At 48.1% G+C, this 22,022-nt stretch overlaps 1 protein-coding gene across 1 annotated transcript in view; it reads left to right on the forward strand.

The window, feature by feature from the left end:
• The first annotated feature begins 3,083 nt into the window (after positions 1-3,083).
• NSF (N-ethylmaleimide sensitive factor, vesicle fusing ATPase) overlaps positions 3,084-22,022 on the forward strand; it is a 126,566-nt gene continuing 107,627 nt past the window's right edge. The window contains exon 1 of the mRNA XM_056863330.1: positions 3,084-3,125. Coding sequence (XP_056719308.1) covers positions 3,114-3,125 — 12 coding nt within the window. The 5' untranslated portion in view covers positions 3,084-3,113. The remainder of the gene's footprint in view (positions 3,126-22,022) is intronic.

A 22,022-nucleotide genomic window follows, 5' to 3' on the forward strand; every position in this document is an offset into this window, starting at 1 on the left:
TGTTTTATTCTGTGAAGAAATCAGACAAAAAAAGGAGGGAGTCAGTGTATGCTGCGAGTCTCTGTTCAGTTGGTATCTTAAGATCAGACTCTCCTTCTTGGCTCTAAAGCCACGTTAGTTATAAGTATTTGGCCCTTAGCATAAAATGGGTTCTTTTCAGGAAGCAAAAGATTCGTACAGAGGATAAAGGAATACTTGACAGTAATCAAGAGAAAACTATAGAACTGACTACATGGCACCAGGGAAGTGCTACCGGAAGGGCAGTTTCTGATTGAATTATAATTCAGGATTACAACAACTGGAGATATGAAGCTAAGTCAGATATTTGGCAGGAGCTTTGGGGACAATGGGAAGATCTGAAGATTTCCAGACTGTCACAGGGCACTTAAAATCCGAATTGTGTTAATGGTCTGTTGTTGCATATCATGTGAAAGACAGTACAGGAAGAGGCACCTTCTTGCCTTGGGTGGCCTTAATGTCATCCTGTTGGCACGACCTGATTTCTTCCAGAAAGGCTTCCTTGGAAGCATTGCTGTGATCGTGGTTCCCGGTTCCTCTGCTGTGTTTACCATTGCACTGTTCCCTAAGAGACACAGAACATGGTAGTGCTCCCCATGTTTGGTGTGTGCCTCGTGGAACTTGCTCATGGTGTTATGCTGGCAGTACATCCATTCAGGCTGGGGGGGAGGGTGTGCAGATGAAAGGCTGGTAACAGCCGTCCAAGAAGATATCCCCTCATGCACATAATTGAAATTATGATGGGGAAAGAAGTGAGAGCCAGTGTGAATTAGTTTCCATCTGGGAGAACTGGGTTCAAATTCACACTCTGCCACACTATCAGTGCAATCCTAAATAGAGTTACTGAAGTCAGTGAGCTTAGGAGGGTGAAACTGTTTAGGAGTGCACTTACTATCACTCTTTCAGAAGCTTGTTGTGAGGATAAAATGGGGGATTACTTATTTTCCAGCATTTACAGTACATGTTTCTCAAAAAGACTAGCCATTTATCTGCCCAAGCTCCTGGAAGGAACAGATAAAAATGTAGCAGACAGACACACTGTCCCCTCATGGCCAGAAGGCAAAATCCAACCAAATGCAGACATGGCTTGCTTCTGTTAATTTTAGTACAGACATTTCTGCTATTCTCTCCCCCAAACTATCCCAAAGCAAACAAGATACTAATTGAGAATGTAGATAGAGGTTGTAGGTACCACTTTTGGTCTATATTACAACCTCCCCTCAGTCAACAAAAGCCATGATTAAGACCAACCAAAACGACACAAGCTCACCAGACCTCTGCATTAGGCTGAATAGTTCAAAAAGGGAGGGGGGAGAGACAGGCCAAGCAATGGTCTTAGTTGGGATTACAGCGTGCATGGTTTAAAGCAAAGAGCTGAGATTGCGGTGTTACTGGAAATAGATGGGATTTGGCTCAGACTGGACGCACGTTGTTTGCAGCTGCACTGGTCCAAAATCAACACCCCAAAACACAATCCATGCAATACTTTATTTATACCTTTGCAAGGAGGGGAACCAAAGCAGCTCACATTGTTCTATAGGGTTGCCAACCTCCAGGTACTAGCTGGAGATCTCCTGCTATTACCACTGATCTCCAGCCAATAGAGATCAGTTCCCCTGGAGAAAATGGCCACTTTGGCAATTGGACTCTATGGCATTGAAGTCCCTCCGTTCCCCAAACCATGCCCTTTTCAGGCTCCGCCCCAAAAACCTACCGATACTTAAGAGGGACCTGGCAACCCTATTGTTCTCGTTTCTTCCGTTTTACCTTCACAACAATCCTGGGAGGCGGGATAGCCTGAGATCGTGAGACTGGCCCAAGGCCAGTTCCTTAGCAGAGTGGGGATTCGAACCTGGGTCTCCCACATTCTAGTCTGACAATAAACCCCACCCCATCCCTTCTTATGTTTTATTGTGACCAGCAGCTATGCAACAACTCTCCAGTTCCCCAGAACGCTTTCTCAGTCTGGACTGCGTTATCAATCCCCCCCCCCGAGTGCCAATGAGGGATCACAGGCGGGGCTTACGCAGGGTGGAGGGAGGAGCCATTCGTCCAGAAAATGGAAGGGGGAGGCTCGAGCACAGAGGCTGGTGACCTAATTCACACAGGCGGTGCTAGGGATAGAAAAAGAGGGCACCTCCTCTTTACTTCCGACTTCCATAAGAATGCCGCCATATGCGGGCCAGGAGCGACCCATTTCTGTACTTCCAGCAAAAATAGGGAAGAGGACGCTTTTTATGTCTCTCACTCACACGTGCATGTATTGAAGTACATGAAAATTTCGTCTGGCATTTGACCTAAGGCTATCAAGGAAAAAAAAACCCCAAGAGCAGCCTCAGGCTCGTGCAATGCAGGCGGTGCAGGATGAGAAATAATTGCACGCGCATCAAATGCGATCAAAAACAGTTCCGAGATCCTTCGCAGTTGCCGAAATACACGGGTGCCTTTCTGGCACTTTAAGGACTAGTAAGATGTTATTCCAGAGTGACTTGCCCCGAAAGAGCTCTAAGCCACGAAAGCTTCTCTACTGGATTAAGATCTTACTTTTGGAGCAAGACTCCCTCAGATACCAAAGCCTGGGTCAGCCTAACCGAGAAAGTGCGAAGGCCAGCAAAGGAAGCAAGAGCCCAGCGGTGCTCCAGAGACGAGCAACACCTGTCGTGAGTCAGAGCCCAGCTCGTCAGGGGCACGAAGATCAAGACCCCTGCAGGGGGCCAGCAATCGTCCCCCGCCCCCTCTCCGCCACTGCAGACGAAGAGGAGCACCGACTCCTCGTGAGCAGGGAGTGACGCGCCCCTGGAGCGGCACTCGGCTGGGGAGCAGCACCCGCCGGGCTCCCAAAGAGGGACGCTGCTCCACTTCCGGGGTGAATTCTTCTCTAGGCTGAGTTGGCAACCGGAAGTGTCGTCTCCACGCCACCCGAGCCCTCGAGGAGAGCGGAAGTGGGTCCTGGCAGGCGGGGGGGAGAGGCCCCAGGGGGCGGGGCCAAGGGCAGGTGACGGTGACGTACGCGCGCCAGCTCCTCCCTCGGGCCGCCTTCGCGCTCCCCCCTCCTCAGCGCCCGTCAGTCGCTCGTTCGGCAGCGGCGGGTCAAGATGGCGGCGCGGGTGAGTGAGCGGTCCGGCCGTTGATTGACGGGCGGGGGCAGTAGTGACGCGTCAGGCGAGGGCTCTCCGCTCCTCCATCCTCACCCCCTCTCCCGAGTGGCCAGGCCAGCCTACTGCGCAGGGTTGTTGTGAGGGATTTGAGAGATCGGATGCCCCTCCCCTCCCCCCCCGTCCTGCTGGACTCCAGCCCCGTTATATGCACACTGACCCTGGGAGCAAGCCCCAGTGGATGCTGTGGGGCTTACTTCAGAGTAAACCTGTGCTGTAAGAACATTGCATTGGCTTGCTGTTCTATTTTTAATGGCTTCATCTGTTTATTGTGAGCTTCCCTGAGCAGGTTTTTGGGGAGGTGGGGTTGCTGGCTGCCCGGAGGGGGGAGGGGGACGCCTATCCCTTTAACAGAGGCTTATTGGGATGTTGTTTTAACAGGCACTGTTCTTTACCTCCATGCCATGAAAAGCATCAGCTGCCCATTTCCAAACTTTAAGCCTTTATCAAAGGGACAGGACATTTGTCTCCAGGCCTGTTGGTAACTGGATGAGGAGGTGGCACGCATATTTTCGGTCTATAAATATCTATACAGGACCTATGGAAAGGGGTGTTTCAAAGTTGACTACATCCACCGATGAAAGTATTTGCAAGGTCCTGTATAGTGTTCTTTTCCATATGTGGACATGAACATGTTAAAAAGCTGCATTTGGCAAAAAGATCAACTCCAACCATGCTTTGGTGAAACGCTGATTCTTAATTTATAAAATATGCAAACTTCCCCACCCCCCAAACCCACTGTCGTCTCAACCATCTTGCCTTTCTCTCCCAAGGAAGTCACAGGCCTTTGCATATCTTGACCACGCTAGAGTCCTGGCTTAACTTGCCCCCTCCTTCTTTAATCCGAAACGTTGTTTCTGGCCACCTAACCCATCTCCCGTGTCGCAGCGTTTTTCAGAGTCATTCCAGTGCTAAGTATGACAGCTCTCAGACTGGTTTTCCTGCTGAATCAGAAAAGGTGCACATGCTGGTATTATTCCGAATCCTGGAGGGCAGGGAGCTGTTCTTATTGGCAGCAAAGGATAGGACTTGCAATAATGGGTTTAAATTATGGGCAGAAAGGTACCGGCTGGATATTTGGGAACTATTTTATTTACAGTGAAGGTAGCTCAGCAGAGTTCAGCAGAGGGTAGTTCATCTCCCTCTCTGGCAACCGTCAAGTAGCAGCTGGGCAAACCCTTGTCAGGGATGCTCTAGACTGATCCTGCATTGAACAGGGGGTTGGACTAGATGGCCTGTAGGGCCCCTTCCAGCTCTATGATTGCTGGGGGCTGCTGCTGTGTTGAACCCAATGGTTACACCGGTAGAGTGGTTATCTGCTTCATTATTATTTGTATCACACTGATGACATAGCAAGGCGCTTTACAAAGTAAGCAGTGGATAGTTCCCTGCCCCAAGTCTAAAAATGCAGCAGGTTGCCCCTTTTCTTCCCTCTTTCAGGGAGTGACCCACTTACAGTCGCAAGCCGGGTCAGCTCTGTTCCCTCCTGGCATTGATCTGCCTGGTAAACCATCTCTTTGTGCCTACTCACAAATCCTTACTGTAGCAGTGGCCCACCCCGTAGTGCCACCGCAGGAGGGAGCGCTTTTCCCCAGCCTTTCAGAAGTATCTCATGTATTCATTCCTCCCCAGATGGCTTCCGTTGCTTCTGCTCTTTCTCCCTGTCCTCCCTTGGGGGTCATCTCTTCATATCTTTATGTATCCTGTCTTCCTTGCAGAAGATTCCAGCGACAGCTGTTCCTTTATATTGCTTTGCGACGTACCGTATTTAAATGCTGATACTTTCCTGGGTGCGCAAGCTCTTTTCAGCCCTTGGAGGTTACCGCACTTTGTATTCCCAGCAATGTATTAAGAGTTTGAAAATGTTGTAAAAAACATTCTCTTTAAAAGGGTTTTTGGATACCATGGCTTATAAATGGTTGGAAGACGTCTTCACATCTAAAGGGGCCAAACGAAGTGCGAACAGTATTTTTTATAACGTTTTCAAACTCTTAATACATCGGTGGGAGTACCTAGAAAGTGTGAACAGTATTTTTTATAACATTTTCAAACTCTTAATACATCAAAATATTGTCGAATACATCGCTGGGAATACAAGTGTGGTAACAGCCCTTGTCTCGTGAATACAGCCTTCTTGTGATGTAGGGCATCATTGTGTCTATTTTTAAGTGTGGGGAAAGTAAGAAATACATTGGCATATTGCTCAGGGGTCCCAGACTCCTAAAAGCATTTGGTCCTGGCTCCAGGGAATTCAAAATACATCTCACTGTTGCTTTTCCATGTTAAAGATTATCTAGCTATTATCTAGAGAGGAGAGATGATATGATAACCATCTTCAAGTACTTGAAGGGCTGTCATATAGAGGATGGTGCTGAGTTGTTTTCTGTTGCTCCAGAAGGTCGGATCAGAACCAACGGGTTGAAATTAAATCAAAAGAGTTTCTGTCTAGACATTAGGAAGAATTTTCTAACAAAGTGGTTCATCAGTGGAACAGGCTTCCCCGGGAGGTGGTAAGTGCTCCTTCCCTGGAGGTTTTTAAGAAAAGGTTTAGATGACCATCTGTCAGCATTGCTGATTCTATGACCTTGGGCAGTTCGTGAGAGGGAAGGCATCTTGGCCATCTTCTGGGCATGGTGTAGGGGTCCCTGGGGCGGGTGTGGGGGAGGTAGTTGTGAATTTCCTGCATAGTGCAGGGGGTTGGACTAGATGACCCTGGTGGTCCCTGCCAACTCTTTATGATTCTAGCTGTGCCGTACCAGTTCTGCTATCCCTGTTGCCTTTCCTATTTCCCCCCAGTGTAATTGATTTCAGGGCTCTTTGCACAGAAGCACTGCAATTTTTATTTTTATATCTGTGTCTGCTTTTTAGTGTTTTTCCCTGTCCTCTTATTGCCGTAGCTGCTTTCTGTACATTCTGTATAGATAAAAATAAGGCCAAAGCCGATGACGTAAAATAAAGTAAAATACATATTTTATTAGTTAAAATTCCCTACGTGTTTTGTCAAGAGGCTTCTTCAGGGGCATATATTAATCTTGCAGTAATTCTCCAAAAAGAGTACAAGTTCAGTAGTTTTAACTGAGTAATAAAATATAATTTTTTCTTTATTTTGCACCACTAGCCTTGGCCTTATTTTTAAATCTCTTAGTGACTGGTGCAGCCCTCTTATTTCTGCTTTATACATTTTGTGTGACTGGTACCACAACTGAATGAAGTAACTCTAGCACCCTTTCTGATTCTTTAGATTATGGGTGCCTTTACCTGTGAAATACGTAGTTTACGGCTCTCCCCCTTGAGAAAAAACCCTGAATTAATCTCTCTCTGTGCGTCCTGACTAGAATCAGTCTTGTACAAGAAGCTTCCCCTCCCCACCCCCCGCTTTAAGATCATTGCAGCAGAATGTGGTGGTGGTGGGAAAGAAAGGCCTCCTTTTTATGTCTTTAATAGAAAGGGCTTTTCCTTGGCAACAGCTGGGAAAATTCCTTCTCCCCCTTGTGTTACTCTTAGATGCAGTGTTAACAGGACAAGGGACAGCCGGATTGATGAAACCTAAACAGATTTGTGGTGTGATAAATACTTGGGAGAGACCTGCGTTTAATAAGCTTTTATCACCATCACTTCCTTTGCCGGGAAAAGGAGTGTGAGGAGGTGGGGGGGGGTTGGGAGGATCAAGCTGTTTATGCGGCGATCACTGCAACGGATGCTCAGCTGGCAAGGAGAGGGCTCTGCACACTGGTCAGGTGGCAGGATCAGGCCGGATGCTGCTATTCAGAATGATATCAGAATGGTCATGCTTCATTTGCTCAGCCATCTAGCACCAGAGGAATGAGTTAGCAGTGGAATAAATGAGAACATTCACCCATCTACAGTCGCCAGCCCACCTAATACATGTCTTTAAATGCTGAAGAGGGAAAGCTCATCATGACCAGGATGGATCTTGCTTTGGTGGGAAAGCAAGAGGGGTGTTGATTTGGTTATGTGTTTTAGGAGCCTAATATGCACTCACTCCCCACAGATTGCAGCACATAACAGAAGCTTAAAGAGGGATGCTCAGGGGGAAAAAGCCACACACAAAGTCAAATGTGGAATTGTTGTGTGCTTATTTGTGGCATGGCTGTCATCTTGGGCAGCACAATACTGCGGTAATGCTGTGGAAAGAGGCTGCCTGGAAACTGCACCACAACAGGCCTGGTTCTTCTAGCGGTGTAGGAGTAATGGGTGGGATAAGCGAAAGGAAAAACCTGCTCCTTGACGTGTAAAAATAGCCAAGTGCATCTGTAGGATTTTACTTAAAGCCCAGGAATTGATTCTCAAAACAGACAACTGGTGCTTGCAAACATCCCTGGACTTCTTCACTTGGTATTTCTCAACAAGGATCATGAAGGAGTTAGCGTTAATTAGCCGATCTCAGAATGCCTGCCATAATACACCGCATGTCACTGAAATGCATCAGTGCGAAATGTTTCTCTTAAGTGCATCTGGTATCAGTGCAGCATTCTGTTTGTGACCCAAAGAAAACAGTATAATGCAGCCCTTCAGGAAGGGCACCAAAACAGGTCTACTTGGGGTTTCCCTTTGCCATATAGAGCAGTACTTTAATTTTTAGGAATTCCAAATGCCACGTAGTCCCATTACTCTTGAGCTGGGCTGTCTCTGCTTGATCACTGCTAGACAACAAAAGGGGGGAGAACTCAACCAAAAAATGTACAGGGAACCTAAGGGTTGAGCTGAGAACTAAAAATTCGTTAAAATATATTTATATATTATGTGTACACAATATAATGGATAAAAACACTGGGCCTGGACTGCAGGCTATGTATAAAATCACAGGTATAAACCGTTACAAAACTAATCAACACTGCTGATGATATGTAAAATATAAATTTCGGCCTCTAGGGCCTTCCTCAGTGGTCAAATTATGTAAAACATGATTATTAAGAAACACATCTGGAAATGCACTTTACAGGGTATTTTATCTGAAATTTGTAACCCTTATATCCTGTGTTGTTAGATGTGAGTTAACACCAGTCGTAGGTCTTTCAACATGGTAATTTGTTCACACAAGTATCTGGTGCTAAAATTGTTATGTCTCCGGATGTGTTGTAACATCAACAAGTGACAAAAGTGTTTGATTTAGTAATTTTAGGGGCTTTCTCCCCTAGTTGTCAGATTGGGATAAAAGGGTAGTTCATGAATTGTACTGTTCGGCTAAACCCTACCCGCTTTAAGGTCCCTTCTTGTGTTAACTCTTCCCTATGTGTATTGTTTTAAACAGTGGTTTCCAACCTTTTCAGTATGGTGACCCACAAGTCAAAATGTTGTAGGTATGGTGACCCAATCAGGGCTGGCCCAAGGTTTTTTTTGTGTGTGTGTGTGCCCTGGGAGAATTATGAACTTGGCAGCCATCTAGTTCAGCATTCCATTTTCTTCAATGGCCAACCAGTTGTTTTTGAGAAGACAACAAACATCGCACATGGAGCACAGCTGCCCCCAATATGAACTTCTGGGATTTCCATGTCCTGCTGAACAGCTCCCACCTTCTCTCCAGCCTTCACCCCTTCTTCCAGCATTCCTGGATGGCTTCCCCCTATTATTGTGGTTAAGGGAGGAGGAGGCGGCGAGAATGTAAGACGTTGGTGAGGAAGAAGAGGAAAGAAAGAGAGCAATGGAAAGGCAGGGGCAGCTATTAGGGAGAGCTGGCCTGCAACCCACTTTCAGAGGCTTCCACCCAAAGCTCAGGCCAAGGTTTCAAGTCAGTGGCAGGGAAGGTAATGATGTCCCACTAAGCAGCCTTTTTTGCAAGGGGCAAAGACACCAGGGAAGCAACAAGAGAGCAAATGGCTGTGCATTGACAGACAGCGTCCCAGTCCTGGAGAAACAGGAGTGGTGTATTGCCAAGCCTCTGAGGGGAAGCTGGGAACTCTTCCACAAAAGCACTCACCAACACACCAGAATGTTTCCCATCCTGCTGGGTAAGTCCCATGGGGGGGGCAGGTGGTGATCTTTGGTAGTTTAACTATGCACATCTCATCATAATTTCGATGATTTTAAGCATGCCACTTTCTGCATATTTTTCATACACATATGTGCAGCAGCAGGAAGCTATTTCCAGTCTACTAGGTCTGGAGAAAAAGGGCAGAAACTCAGAGATGGGCACTTTGCAGCCTTTGCGACTGGATTGTACTGGAGTGGCAGACGGTGGTTTGGAGGGGGGAACCTAAGAACTAGAGCTGAATGTAAGGTCCGAGTTCACCTGTGAAATCCCAATCACCAAACGCCCAGACAGAGTAGTCTAAGAAGCTGGTTTATTCAGGAAGCAGGAGGTGGGTAGCAGAAACTTACAGGGAAAGGTACGAGGACACTAATGGGTGGGGGGGGAGAGCAGGTTGGAACATATACAGAAAACCAAAGGCACAGTTGGATCCCAGGCCAAGCCTGGTTCTCATGGTAGATTACAGTTATCATGCAGACAGAGAGCGAGCAGACATAACAACCTTCTGAGCTACACAACCTTGGAGGCCAGCTGCACTCCCAGGCCTGGAGCTCACATTCTGCCCCCCTAGCTCCCCCCTCATCTGACAGTGCAGGCTTATCCGGGTATGAGGCATGAAACTGACGCAGTAGGCGAGGGGCGGAGACATGACGATGCTTAACCCATTCGTCGTGGGAGGGGCTAAAATGCTTCCAACGGACCAGGTACTCTATCCCCTCCCCCATGTATACAGGCCATGTAGACTGTATGGTCTGAATCCAGTCCGATATCTCAGCGCCCCCCTCCTCCCCCGACACATCCACCTGACCGACAGGTCCAGATTCCTTGCCATGGACAATGCGAAAGGGGCTGAAACCCGTAGATTGATGAACAGAATTATTATACACATACTCTGCAAAAGGTAACAGGTCAACCCAATCCTCCTGGTGATAATTCACATAACAACGGAGGTAACATTCTAGTACAGCATTAACTCTCTCGGTTTGTCCATCTGTTTGGGGGTGGAACGCACTTGATAGCCCTTGTTCCACTCCAACCAATTTGAGGAATGCTTTCCAAAATTTGGCTGCGAACACCGACCCGCAATCGGAAATTATCTTGTGCGGGAACGAATGATATTTGAAAACGTGTCACAAACAAATGAGCCAGCCTTTGAGCAGAGGGCATGCCAGCGCAAGGGATTAGATGTACCTGTTTGGAAAAAAGATCAGTAACCACCCATAATACTGTTTTCCCCCGACTCAACGGCAAATCAGTCATGAAATCCATGGCAATGACTTCCCATGGTCCCTGAGGCACTTCTAAAGGTTTTAGTAGACCGGTCGGCTTGCCGGTAGGACGTTTCGCAGTGGCGCATATTGGACAGCTGTGGATGAAGGAATCCAGGTCTGAATGCATACCCGCCCACCAGAACTGACGACGGAGCAAATGTAACGTTTTAACAAAACCAAAGTGTCCAGCGGCTTTCGCTCCATGAGCGAGTCCTAAAACTTCCACCTGTAAAGCTTTAAGCACATACAATTTAGTGTCTTTAACCCACACTTCTCCCCGTCTTTCGAGACCTGAAGGTAGAACGATGGTATCCATTTCCACCTGGCATTGGCGGATTAGAGCATCACGAAAGGAATTGGGCAGTCCCTCCGGGACGACGGGTTCGCTTTCTGCTGGGGGCTGGGCTGAAGGGCGGCTGTTAGTATCTCCGAGTGTTAGCGGAGAAGCGGAGAAGCCCCAGTGGGCGAAGAGGAGTTAATCGCTGTCTGGGTCTGCTGCCCTTGGCCGCGCGTTTGAACTGCCAAGGTGGGCAGTATACCCCTTTGCTCTGGAGTAAATAGGGATTTGGTGGGGCGTTCCACCTTGACTGGGTATTGAGGGAGTTGGGAAAGAGCGTCAGCTAACAGGTTCTGCCTGCCCGGGATGTGTTTGATCACAAAACGGAATCGGGAAAAGAAGTCCGCCCATCTAACTTGTTTTGCTGTGAGTTTGTGAGACCTGGTTAAGGCCTCAAGATTCTTGTGGTCCGTCCAAACCTGGAAGGGAGTTTCAGCGCCTTCAAGGAAATGTCTCCAGACCGTTAATTCATGTTTCACCGCCGCTGCCTCCTTTCCCCAAATAGGCCAATTGAGTTGAGATTGGGAGAATTTTTTTGAAAAATAAGCACAGGGGTGCAATCGGCCGCCTTCCTCCTCTTGCAATAGGGCCCCTCCCATAGCAACCTCGGAAGCATCCACTTGGACAATGAACGGGCTGTCACAATCCGGATGCTTCAGCACCGGCTCGGTTGTGAACAAATGTTTCAAAGTCTCGAAGGCTACCTGACATTCTGGGGTCCAATCTATTTTAGCGGAAGTTTGGGTAGCAGCAACCCCCTTCCCCTTGGTTTTCAGGAGATCAGTAATGGGAAGCTGCTGGCGAAACGTCAGGAAAGAAAATACCAAGACCACGGTTACACAGCCCGGATAACCCACAAAAACCAGTAACGGGAAGCATCACTTGTGCAAAATTGCTGAGGAAACCCCAGTAAAAGTTAGCGAAACTGAGAAATCTTTGCACCTGTTTGCGAGTAGTTGGTGGTTCCCAGTTTACCACCACCTGTACCTTGTCAGGATCCATGGTTAATCCATGGTGCAAAATCTTTTCGCTCTGTGTCTGGAGAGGGAAAGGGATTGCTGATGACTTTCCACTTCCTCAGCAAGCAAAATCCACTCTTCAAGGTTAGGTGGATCACTTTGCATATAAGCCCAGTACAGTACTTCAGGATGCAGTCCTTCACGGAAGTATTGCACTCGGGTGGCCTCACTCCAGTCCGTAATTCGGCTGGCTAGGCGTTGAAACTCGCCGGCATATTCCCGGACGGACTTGGTGCCTTGGCGCAGTTGAAGAATGGCGGCTTTAGCTTTCTCGCTTCGAAAGGGATCTTCGAATCGTTCTCGCAGCGCCCACATAAAGTCATTTAGGGTTCGTATGGATCTGGCCCGCGAATCAAACTGTTGGATCATCCAATCTGCCGCCTCTCCCTGCAGAAGGGAGGATACATATCATACACAACTGTCTTCAGTGGGGAACCACTGTCTTTGCTCTCTTATAAAGCTGTCTACCTGGTGCAAAAAGTAGGGTAGGGCTTCTGCAGAGCCATTAAAAGTTACTCGTAGATCCTTCAAATAAGCATGCGGACAAGGCAGTGGGTACTGCCACGGTGGAGGAAGTCCCCCTGGCCACCCAGGCGGGCCCGGCGGAGGCACTTGTAGACTGGGCCCTACCGGTGGCACGCCGGGATGACCTGGTTTGGGTCCCCCCTATTGGAAATTATTTATCGTGGAGATATTTCCAGTATTTAGCAGAGTGCATTAAGCTTAGCTAAACAGCAGAAGCTACACGTGTGTGTGTGAAAACAAAAAGCATCAGTCGTTTGCTCTAATCAAACTAAAGTACATTTATTGTTGAAATACACATTAAATAGGAAAGGACAAACAAGGGTCCCTTATCTTGATCTACATTGCTAATTCTCTAGGTATAAAAGGATATCTGCCTTCCACTCCATCGTGGGATGGGAAGGCCTGGACGCGCGGAGCGCCCGGCTCTAGGTTTTTTTTGGATGAAGGGCAAAAGGGGAAGAGAGAGAGAGGGGAAGTTTCCCTGACAATATATCTCTAAACATCAAAGGTGACAGGAAATGAGGGTGAGGTGCAACTGGAGATAACCTTCCCTGTCCTGTCTATCTATCTGACTCTGTGGTCAGTCCCCCCCTCTAAATGTGCAGACAAGCGACACCGTCTAGAAGGGCACATTCTTCCAACACCCCCAGGGGCATCGGCGCTCCCAGTGGGGGGATAACTGGTGGCAGCACCACTGGTGGCGGCACCGCAGGCAGCTGCACCTGCGGTTGGGGAATCACTTGAGGCTGTTGCTGCCGTCCCAGTTCGCAGCACAAAACATACATTCGCTCTTGCATTTGAGCCATTTGTTGCTGTAGTTCCCGGTTCTGGGAGTGCAAACGAGAAACTTCATCTGCTGGTCCACCTCCACGTCGGTCCTGAGAAACGCCAAATTGAGTATTCCAGTCTTTGGTAGTTTCTCTGAGAAATGTCCAAAGGGGCATTCCAGTCCTCTGCATCCTCCCGGTCTGAATCCTCCTCACCCGGGTATTCGCAAATGTCTTGTGTCAGGGCGTAGTGAATGGTAGCTTGTTGGCAACGAGCTAGGTGTCTGGGAAGGGCTAAAAAAGACTGATCGGAAGGGAGCGAAAACGAAAAGTCCTCCTCTCCCGGTCCCTGTCCTGAACTGTGCCGCCCAAGGTCCTTGGATTGCGCCCCGAGGCTTGTCAATCCAGTAGAGGCTTCTGCTGCGGGTTTGGCTGTTTCAGCTGCCCGCACGTCGTTCAGCGTCTTGGCCCGCGCCTCTATCAGTTCCGCCGTCCGGGCCTCTGCTTTAGCCAATGCCGCTCCCAATTCTGCTGCTTGAGCCGTGGCGGTGTCCCTGAAGAGTTGCTCCAAAAGAGGAGTTAGAAGCAACTTCACTTCATCCAGGTTAGTAAGAAGCGGCATCACTTGCCGTGCCAAGCCCCCAGAAGCCGAACCAAAGTCTGATTGTAACAGTTGCTGGACTTGAGCTTCCGTGGCCAATTGCGGTGATAGTTCCATGATGCGCAACACAATTTTGGCGGCAGCCTTTCTTGCTTCCAACTGAAAGCGGTCGCTGCCCCCAGTGCCCTCCACCATAGCGGCCCGTAAAAAAGGACTGTCCAAGAAGTCCTCAAGAGCCACGTACACGCGACCAGCTGCGTTAGTAGGGAAGTTCCCTCCTGGGCTAGCCGGGTCTCCCCCTCCGGCGTATCCCCGCTGGTAACATTGCTTAAACGGCGATACTGGTTCAAAAGGTAGGCTCTGGTGGCCTTCCTCCTTTCCTCGCACCGTTGCCGGTCTGCCACCCTCTGGACTTGATCCTCGGTCTCCTCCCGCAGGAGTTGTCGGAGGATTTCTCGAGTGGTAGAGGCCTTCGGCTGTCCCTCCCTGGTGGAGCGGTCATCCTCTTCCAAGGAGGAGCCAGTGAAGTCAGGTGCTGTTGCCATGCAAGTTAGGAATGGGATACTAACCACATTCCAGACAAAAAAAAAAAAAAAGGAACGTAAAGCAAAAACAAGGTGATTAGAGTCCTAATGTAAGGTCCGAGTTCACCTGTTAAATCCCAGTCACCAAACGTCCAGACAGAGTAGTCTAAGAAGCTGGTTTATTCAGGAAGCAGGAGGTGAGTAGCAGAAACTTACAGGGAAAGGTACGAGGACTCTAATGGGGGGGGGGGAAGAGCAGGTTGGAACGTATACAGAGGCACAGTTGGATCCCAGGCCAAGCCTGGTTCTCATGGTAGATTAGTTATCACACAGAGAGCGAGCAGACATAACAACCTTCTGAGCTACACAACCTTGATGGCCAGCTGCACTCCCAGGCCTGGAGCTCACACTGATGCAGCAGTATCCAACCCCCCCCCACACACACATTCATGATAGCATCATCCTATGCATGTTTAATCAGAATTGAGTTCAAAGGGTTTACTTCAAAGAACATGCATAAGATTGCAATCCAATCCTGTGCACAGATACTTGGTCAGCCCCCCTGAACTCAGTGGGGTTTTCTTCTGTGTAAATATGGGTGGGATTCCGCTGCAGGTCTTCTATAAACAGTGGGTAATCTTCCCTTGAGTTTTCACTGCCTGTTATTTTCTCAGATACTTGGATTTTCGTGGCTTTTCTTAACTGCTCTCCCTAATGCTGGTGTCTCTCATCTCATATGGTTTCTCTTATCCTTCAGTACTGTGCATTTCATATCCTCCCCTTCCTCCAGCTGCCTCAGTTCTCTGTCTCATCTGCTATTTTTCCCTTTACCCGCTCTCTCTGTGCCCTTCCTAAATATTAATTTGTAATCTTCTCTGGGCTGCCTTCCTTCCTCGTTTGTCTACCTTCTTCCTGGTCCTCAGCCTGCCCCATAAAGTAGCTTTTGTCCCCAGGTATGGGGTTTTAATTCCACACAAACTAACAACTTTCCCTTCTTTCTCAGTAGTTGGAATGGCAAACTTTCTGACAACTTTGCTCCCTGAGCAGGCGGAATGTGTGTGAACATCCTGTATTGGCGCATCAGCTCGGTCAGAGTCTTCATAGTCACCAGCACAAAACAACATGGACTTCTTCAGAATTAGGAACCTGAGCAGCCATTCAATTTCTCTCGTTAGCTGACATTTGTTATCAGGATATTGTCAGGTTCTCCAGCCAACCTGGGCAATTCCCAAAAAGCCACTCGCTCAGACTGTCAAGTCAGAAGCAGGTAAACTTTATTGAAGAAGCAACAGGTACAGCTAAGGCAACTTGCAGGTTCAAAGCTGCTAATGGCGAGCCAGACTACAAGGCATAACTTAAAGCATGATTACATCACAGGTTCAGTATCAAATGGCCTGGGAACGGAATAATAGATAAAGGTGCCTGGCAGGAAGGAGGAAGAAGGAACCTAAACACAGTACTGCTCGTTAGCCGCTCAAGGCCAAGGCAAAGGGAGGGGGGAAGGGAACAGGGAGTGGGAACAGCAGAGCAAAAATGCAAACACTTGCCTAACTCATGTCAAGAGCCTGACCGCTTGTACGGGCCGGCCCAAGCATGGCTAGGAAAGGAATCAGGACCCATTCAGTGAAGAATCAAAAGGCTACCTCTGACAGATATGGGTCTGTTTTTAGACTTGGAGAGAGCTGCGTGGTAGGGTAATGGTGGCTTCTTCATCGGAGTGAACAGGAGCCAGAAAGTGTCGTGCTGAATTAAGGGCCTGTTGAGACACTGCTTTCTGGATCAGTAAGTGGGTTTCATGGAGGAAAGGCATTAGGGCTCAAGGGCCAAAGCCCCACCTTCCATACTTCTGAAATGTGCTGCCTGGACCTCCATGAGTCAACCCAGATGCAAGAGAGGTCTATAAATGGAGTAGAATTACTGGCATCAGGACTTGCCAGCAGGTCATTTGGGTGAATGGGGTGGAAGGTGGGGCTTTGGCCCTTGAGCCCCAATGCCTTTCCTCCATGAAACCCACTTACTGATCCAGAAAGCAGCGCCATGGCACCCACGTGCCCCACGTTGGAGACCCCCTGTTCTAGAGTTATCCAAAGGACTGCTTGTTTCACTATGTTTGGATTTGCCATTCCATTGGCAAACAGGGCTCAGTGGTACAGCCCATGCCAGAAAGAGGGGCACCCTTTACCTGTCTTGAAAGCAGGGCCTTTCCCCCATTTAAAAATAGCAACACTTTTAACTTTGAATTGTAGATATGTTTTTTGTTAATTTTGTTTTTACCATTCCTCAAGCCACCCTGAAACAGCCGTCTGCCGTAGCGCTGCTGCTGAGGGCAGGTTGATGCTCCGACATGCGGCTCAGATGTGGCAATATTAAGCCTTTGTGCGAAGTCATCCTGCTGTCTGGCACTAGACATCTTTGGTTGTTGCAAAAAGAGGGAGGTACTCTGTACCTGCTCAGAGGCCCCCTGAACTCCCAGAATACGCATTTTATGGAATGAAATACCACATTCACAGACTTATGCTGAAGCAGCCAATAGGTCCTCGCGCTGAGTAAACACCAGATGAAAATAGTATAACTGGTGTTGCTTTCACAGCATGAAGAACAACAAAAAAAGAGTGAAAAGGAAGCAATTATATAGCTGCAGAATTATTGTCTAAACAATGAAGCTGAAATTGACAAGACAGCTAGAAGCAATGATTCAAAGGTTCACAGGATTAGTCAAGAGAAAATTGCACCCTTGAACAGACCTCAAGCACAACTTGCAGCGAGAGACACCTTCTGAAAAAAGCCCAACCCTATCCACATTTATTCAGAAAAAAAACCATTCATTTCAATGGATCGCACTTCTCAGAATGCCTAAGATTGCAGTTCAACACTGTTTATTAAAATATTTGTGTTAGGCTGCAAATAATCATGCAGAGTCATACTAGGTCATGAGCATTAAGATCCAATTCAGCCCTACTACTCCAAGTCATAAAATATGCCCTGCGCTAGGAGTGAACTGTGCAGGCCTGAAACAGAGAGAAAGGCCTGTCTGCGCTTAGAATTGAGCAGAAGCAGATCTCCGTTTCAGGATTCAAGAGATGCACAAACAAGGATTTGTCTCCATAGTGAAAAATCAGGATAGGCAGGGTGCTTTCTGTTTCACTCCAAGTACCCCAGGAACAAGAAGTACAGGAATCTTTTTTCGGAAGTAGGTGGGGCCAGGTAGGGCTTTTGCCCAACAAGGCTTCTGATTGACTATTGGAGATTTGATTGGCTGTGCAAATGTTGCTTTGGCAGCAGCTGCCAGCACAGCACAAGGATCTGGGCTGTGATACTGGTTAAGCTGTGTCAATCATTTTGTGGCTGGCCCCTCTTCCTAAGGCAGCCATTTTGTGGCATCCATTTCGTTGCTGCGCCCACCGTGCCATGTCAGAATTCCAAATGGGCCCACAGGCTCCAAAAGGTTGGGGACCCCTGCTCCAGAAAAATACTGCCCGTCTGCTTTGAACAGTGGCAAAGATCTGTTCTGGTCCGCGAATGCCGTGGGTCTGGTAATCTCTTCCTCCCCCTCAGATGTAGGAAAGTGCCACTTCCCCATAACAGGACTTGCCTGCACATACTCTTCACATGGTGATAGACACCCCAGGTAATTCTCCTAGATGAGGACCTGGATCCAAAGAAATGATTTAGCCATTCCCCAACTGCCCGGTGGGATTTTTTGTCTTGCTTTAATTTGATTAAGAGGAACACGCCCATTCCCCCCCCCCCCCGACATGTTACAAAACTGCTTTTGAAAGTCCTCTGGGCTTCTGAGTAGCTTGCCATATGGCGGAGGACGTGGGCGGGCGGCTGCTGTTTGAGAAACACAAACCCAAGGACTCCTTGCACTGCATAATTAGTTGGCTCTGTGGATCCAGAATTATCTTTCGCCTCCCCCTTAGTACAAATTACAGGATTACAGACAACTTTCAGTCTCCATTTGTTGCCAGACCCGGTTCTGACTGGGGTGGCGAACCTGTGTCTGTAGGCTGTATCAGTTCAGAACAGAGGTGGGAGCTCATATGATGCAATTCTCCCCCATAGAAGAAAAAACTTGGTCAATCTGGCTACCTGGATCCATGCCATGGTGACCTAGAGACTAGACTACTGTAATGCACGCTACATAGGTCTCCCCTCAAAATAATCTTGGAGACTGCATTTGGTGCAGAATGCCACAGTTCAGTTATCAGTGCACATTACACACATTCTACAGGCACTCCGTTGGTTGTCCATCAGTTACTGGGCTAAAATCGAGGTGTTGGCTATCACATACAAAGCTCTTTATGGCCTTGGACCCTCATATGTAGAATGCCACCTCTCCACCTATGTCCCACCCCAACAGTTTTGCTCAACTGAGCAGGGCTTTCTGCAGGTGCCACCCTACAAAGGAACAAAATCAACAGCTGCCCATAAATGTGCTTTCTTGGGGGTTCCCAATGCGTTGCCCATGACACCCTCCAGCACCTTTCTTGGTGCTCGCCAAGTGTTCTTAGGAAGTGGGTGGGGCCATGTGGGGCTCTTGCCCAGGAAGGCTTCTGATTGGCCATGGGAGAGTTGATTGGTTGTGTAGATTTTTAAAAATGTTACTTTGGCAGCTGCCACCGCCAGCACAGCACAAAGATCTTCACTGTGGGACAGAAGGACAGCCACAGCAGCCATTTTGTGGCTGGCTCCGCCTCCTGTGGCAGCCATTTTGTGGCTTCACCCACCACATTGTGTAAGAATTCCGAAGGTGCCCCCACGCTCAAAAGTGTTGCGGACTCCTGTACTATGTTCTGCTTTGTTTACCACGTTAAGTAATGAGAGGGAGGGCATCTTGGTCATCTTCTGGACATGGAGTAGGGGTTGCTGGGTGTGCGTGTGGGAGGTAGTTGTGAAATTCCTGCATTGTGTAGGGGGTTGGACTAGATGTCCCTGGTGGTCCCTTCCAACTCTATGATTCTAAGTATAATACAGTTTGTTGAGATAACAGCTGCATTTCAAATTTCTGCAATTCTTAGTCCTATTACATTTTTTATTAGATGTATCACCCAATTGATTGCATTTATTTGCAGTATGTAATCCACCTTGAGTCTTAGTGAGGAAGGCAGTCAATAAATAACATATAAACATAAAACTAGTATGTCAGGGAGAGAGTTTATAGCCTAGCTTTCCATTTCCCCTGACAAACCATTTCTCTGTTTGCAGAGAGTTTATCTTCTTGCTGTTGTTCAAGCAAGACATCCTGCAAACAGTATCACGTGTGCCCTTCACACCCATGGAAGAGAACATAGTACAGAAATGATAGTTTTATTATAACCCCCTTGTTAGTCAGTCTCTGGCTGGAAAGCTTGCACGCCGTTCTTCAGCTTTAACTCCTGCTGTGGGATTGATCAGAAAAGTGTTTGATAGGTGGGTTAAACATATCCCAGACTTGTTGTAGAAGCTGATAGAAGTCTAGACCTCCTGGTATGTTTGTTATTGGCATTACCCAGTGTGGCGTGGGAGTCACAGTGTATATGCTGGAGAACAAGATGCCGAGGAGAGGGCTGGTACCTCTCTATGTCTCCCTGCAACATTTCAGGCTGCCCAGAACTCTGAATCAGGTGGAATGGTATGGTAGCTCTTCGAATTAGGAATGCCTGCAAGGATGAGGGGCATTTAAGGCACCAGGATTCTTCTTCTTGACCAGCTCTTTGTTTTTCATCCATCTTTAGAAACTGCTTCCACAAACACACTGCATAATAATCTATTTTGCCCATGCCTGCTTTATTTGGGTTAAAACGAAGCTGAAAAATACAGAGAGAAAACAAATGCTGGAGGCTGAAGTGTATGCCTTAGAGGGGTTGTGTGGGACAGTTGAGTTCCTCCTCTTCTCCCCCCCCCACTTGTAGGGTTGCCAACTGCCAGGTAGTAGCAGGAGATCTCCTGCTAATTCAACTGATCTCCAGCTGATAGAGATCAGATCACCTGGAGAAAAATGGCTGCTTTGGCAATTGAACTCTATGGCACTGAAGCCCCTCCCCAAACCCCATTTTCAGCACATAACTCTGCACAGTTGGGCTAGGGTGAGTGGGAGGGGAATTCTGGGGGCTGTTGCTTCTCTATCTCCCATCAGGGTTGCAGAGCTCTGCAGCTGCTCCCCATGTTTCTAGGAGAGGATGCAGATTTCTGCGGTAGCCTTGTTCTCTGCCCAGAATTAGCATGTCTACACTGCAGTATCTCAAGCGAGAAAGGGAAGGCTGCAGCACGTTCCAACCATTTGTTGCAAATCTGGCTCGATGGCCTCCTCCTGACACCACAGTGGAAAGACCACTGGTTTGTGAGAATGCAGTTCAATGCTGATTCTTGGAGGGGCATATTTTCAGGATCTTAAGCTCTCTTATTCTCCCTCTTCCCTTTTAACACGGGTCCCCAACCTTTTTGAGCCTGTGGGCACCTTTGGAATTCTGACAGTGTCATGGGCGCAGCCACAAAGGGCATCCATTCCAGGGTGACTTGCCTGTTGCGATGAATTTGGGGGTTCATCTAGCATGCATGCTCAGTTGGATCATGACTAAACTGGCCATTTGCACGGATTCCCTCTTCCACTGCTGATTCTCCCTTCGGGGTGTTCCTCGGGGTCCTCTTTCCCCTCCAGGAGCAGCAGTTTGTAGAGACTGCTTGGCTGCAGTGGGAGGGGGGAGGCAGGAAAGTTCTGTCCTGCTGGTGGAAAATGTCATCTGGACTAGTCAGGGCCTCTTAGACTGTAGTGTTGTTCTGTGTGAAAGTCCACCCTAGAAAATAAGCCCCCCCCCCACCTACACATCTCTCTACTTCTCTGCTGAGTATCACAGGCTAAGGTCCTTTGTGGTGGGTGAGCTGTCCTTTGGGGAAAATATTACCCCAATTATTAATCTTCACATTGAAGAGCCCCTGATCAGCTTCCTAGGAACTCCCACGCTCCCTGGAAGGCAGCATGAAAAACACTGTAATATTGACTCCCTGGACCCTGGAGGATGTGGGGTGTTTTTACTTCTGCTTCCAATCTGGGGACAAGGCTGGTTCTCCAGCCAAGCCACCCAGGCAGCCACTTGGGGTGGCACAGTGGGGAGGGCTCAGATCCACCACACGGGCTTGATGTGCAGTTAGCCAACAGTGGCATGGGAGGGAACTGGCATCCCTTGCTGGTCCTGCCCAGCTGTTGGCAGGGTCCAAGGGCCCTGTGGCAGTGTATCCATTGATTACGTTAAGGTATTCTTTTAATCCGATGTTACCAGTAGTTTTTTATTTTGTGGCTATAAGGCAATTTGCAATGCTTTCTGTTAGGTTCCCAAACAAAATCAATGTAATCCTTTTTATTAAGATTAACCAGAATAATACAACCCATTGTGCAGGGTTCCAAGCATTCGGCATAATAGGGTTTTCCTCCTGTGGGGTGTAAACGCACATATCCCTGTTCTTCTTGTAGTCTTGTCTTATTCTGTGTATGCGAGTTAATAAATACAAGCTCCGAGAGAAAGGGGACTAGGGATTTTGAGGAATCTTCAGGCCAATTTACAAACCAGCTGTTTCCTTGCCATTTGGCTTCAACATTTTGGTGGTTGTGGTATGATTTCTGCTTCCGGGGGAACTAGGGAAATACATGTCTATCATTTGCAAATGCAAGTGGCAAGAATACCTGACAAAGGATGGGATAGGCTATGTAGAAACATATCCTTTTAAAATGGCATGCAAGGGAGCTGTCTTTTCACCTCTCCTACCACTTGATCCTTTTAGCTAGAGATGCCAGGGATTGTACCTGGGACCTCTGCATGCCAAGCAGATGCTCTACCAC

Source organism: Euleptes europaea, chromosome 18 (genome assembly GCF_029931775.1).
Source record: "Euleptes europaea isolate rEulEur1 chromosome 18, rEulEur1.hap1, whole genome shotgun sequence".
Lineage (NCBI taxonomy): Eukaryota > Metazoa > Chordata > Lepidosauria > Squamata > Sphaerodactylidae > Euleptes > Euleptes europaea.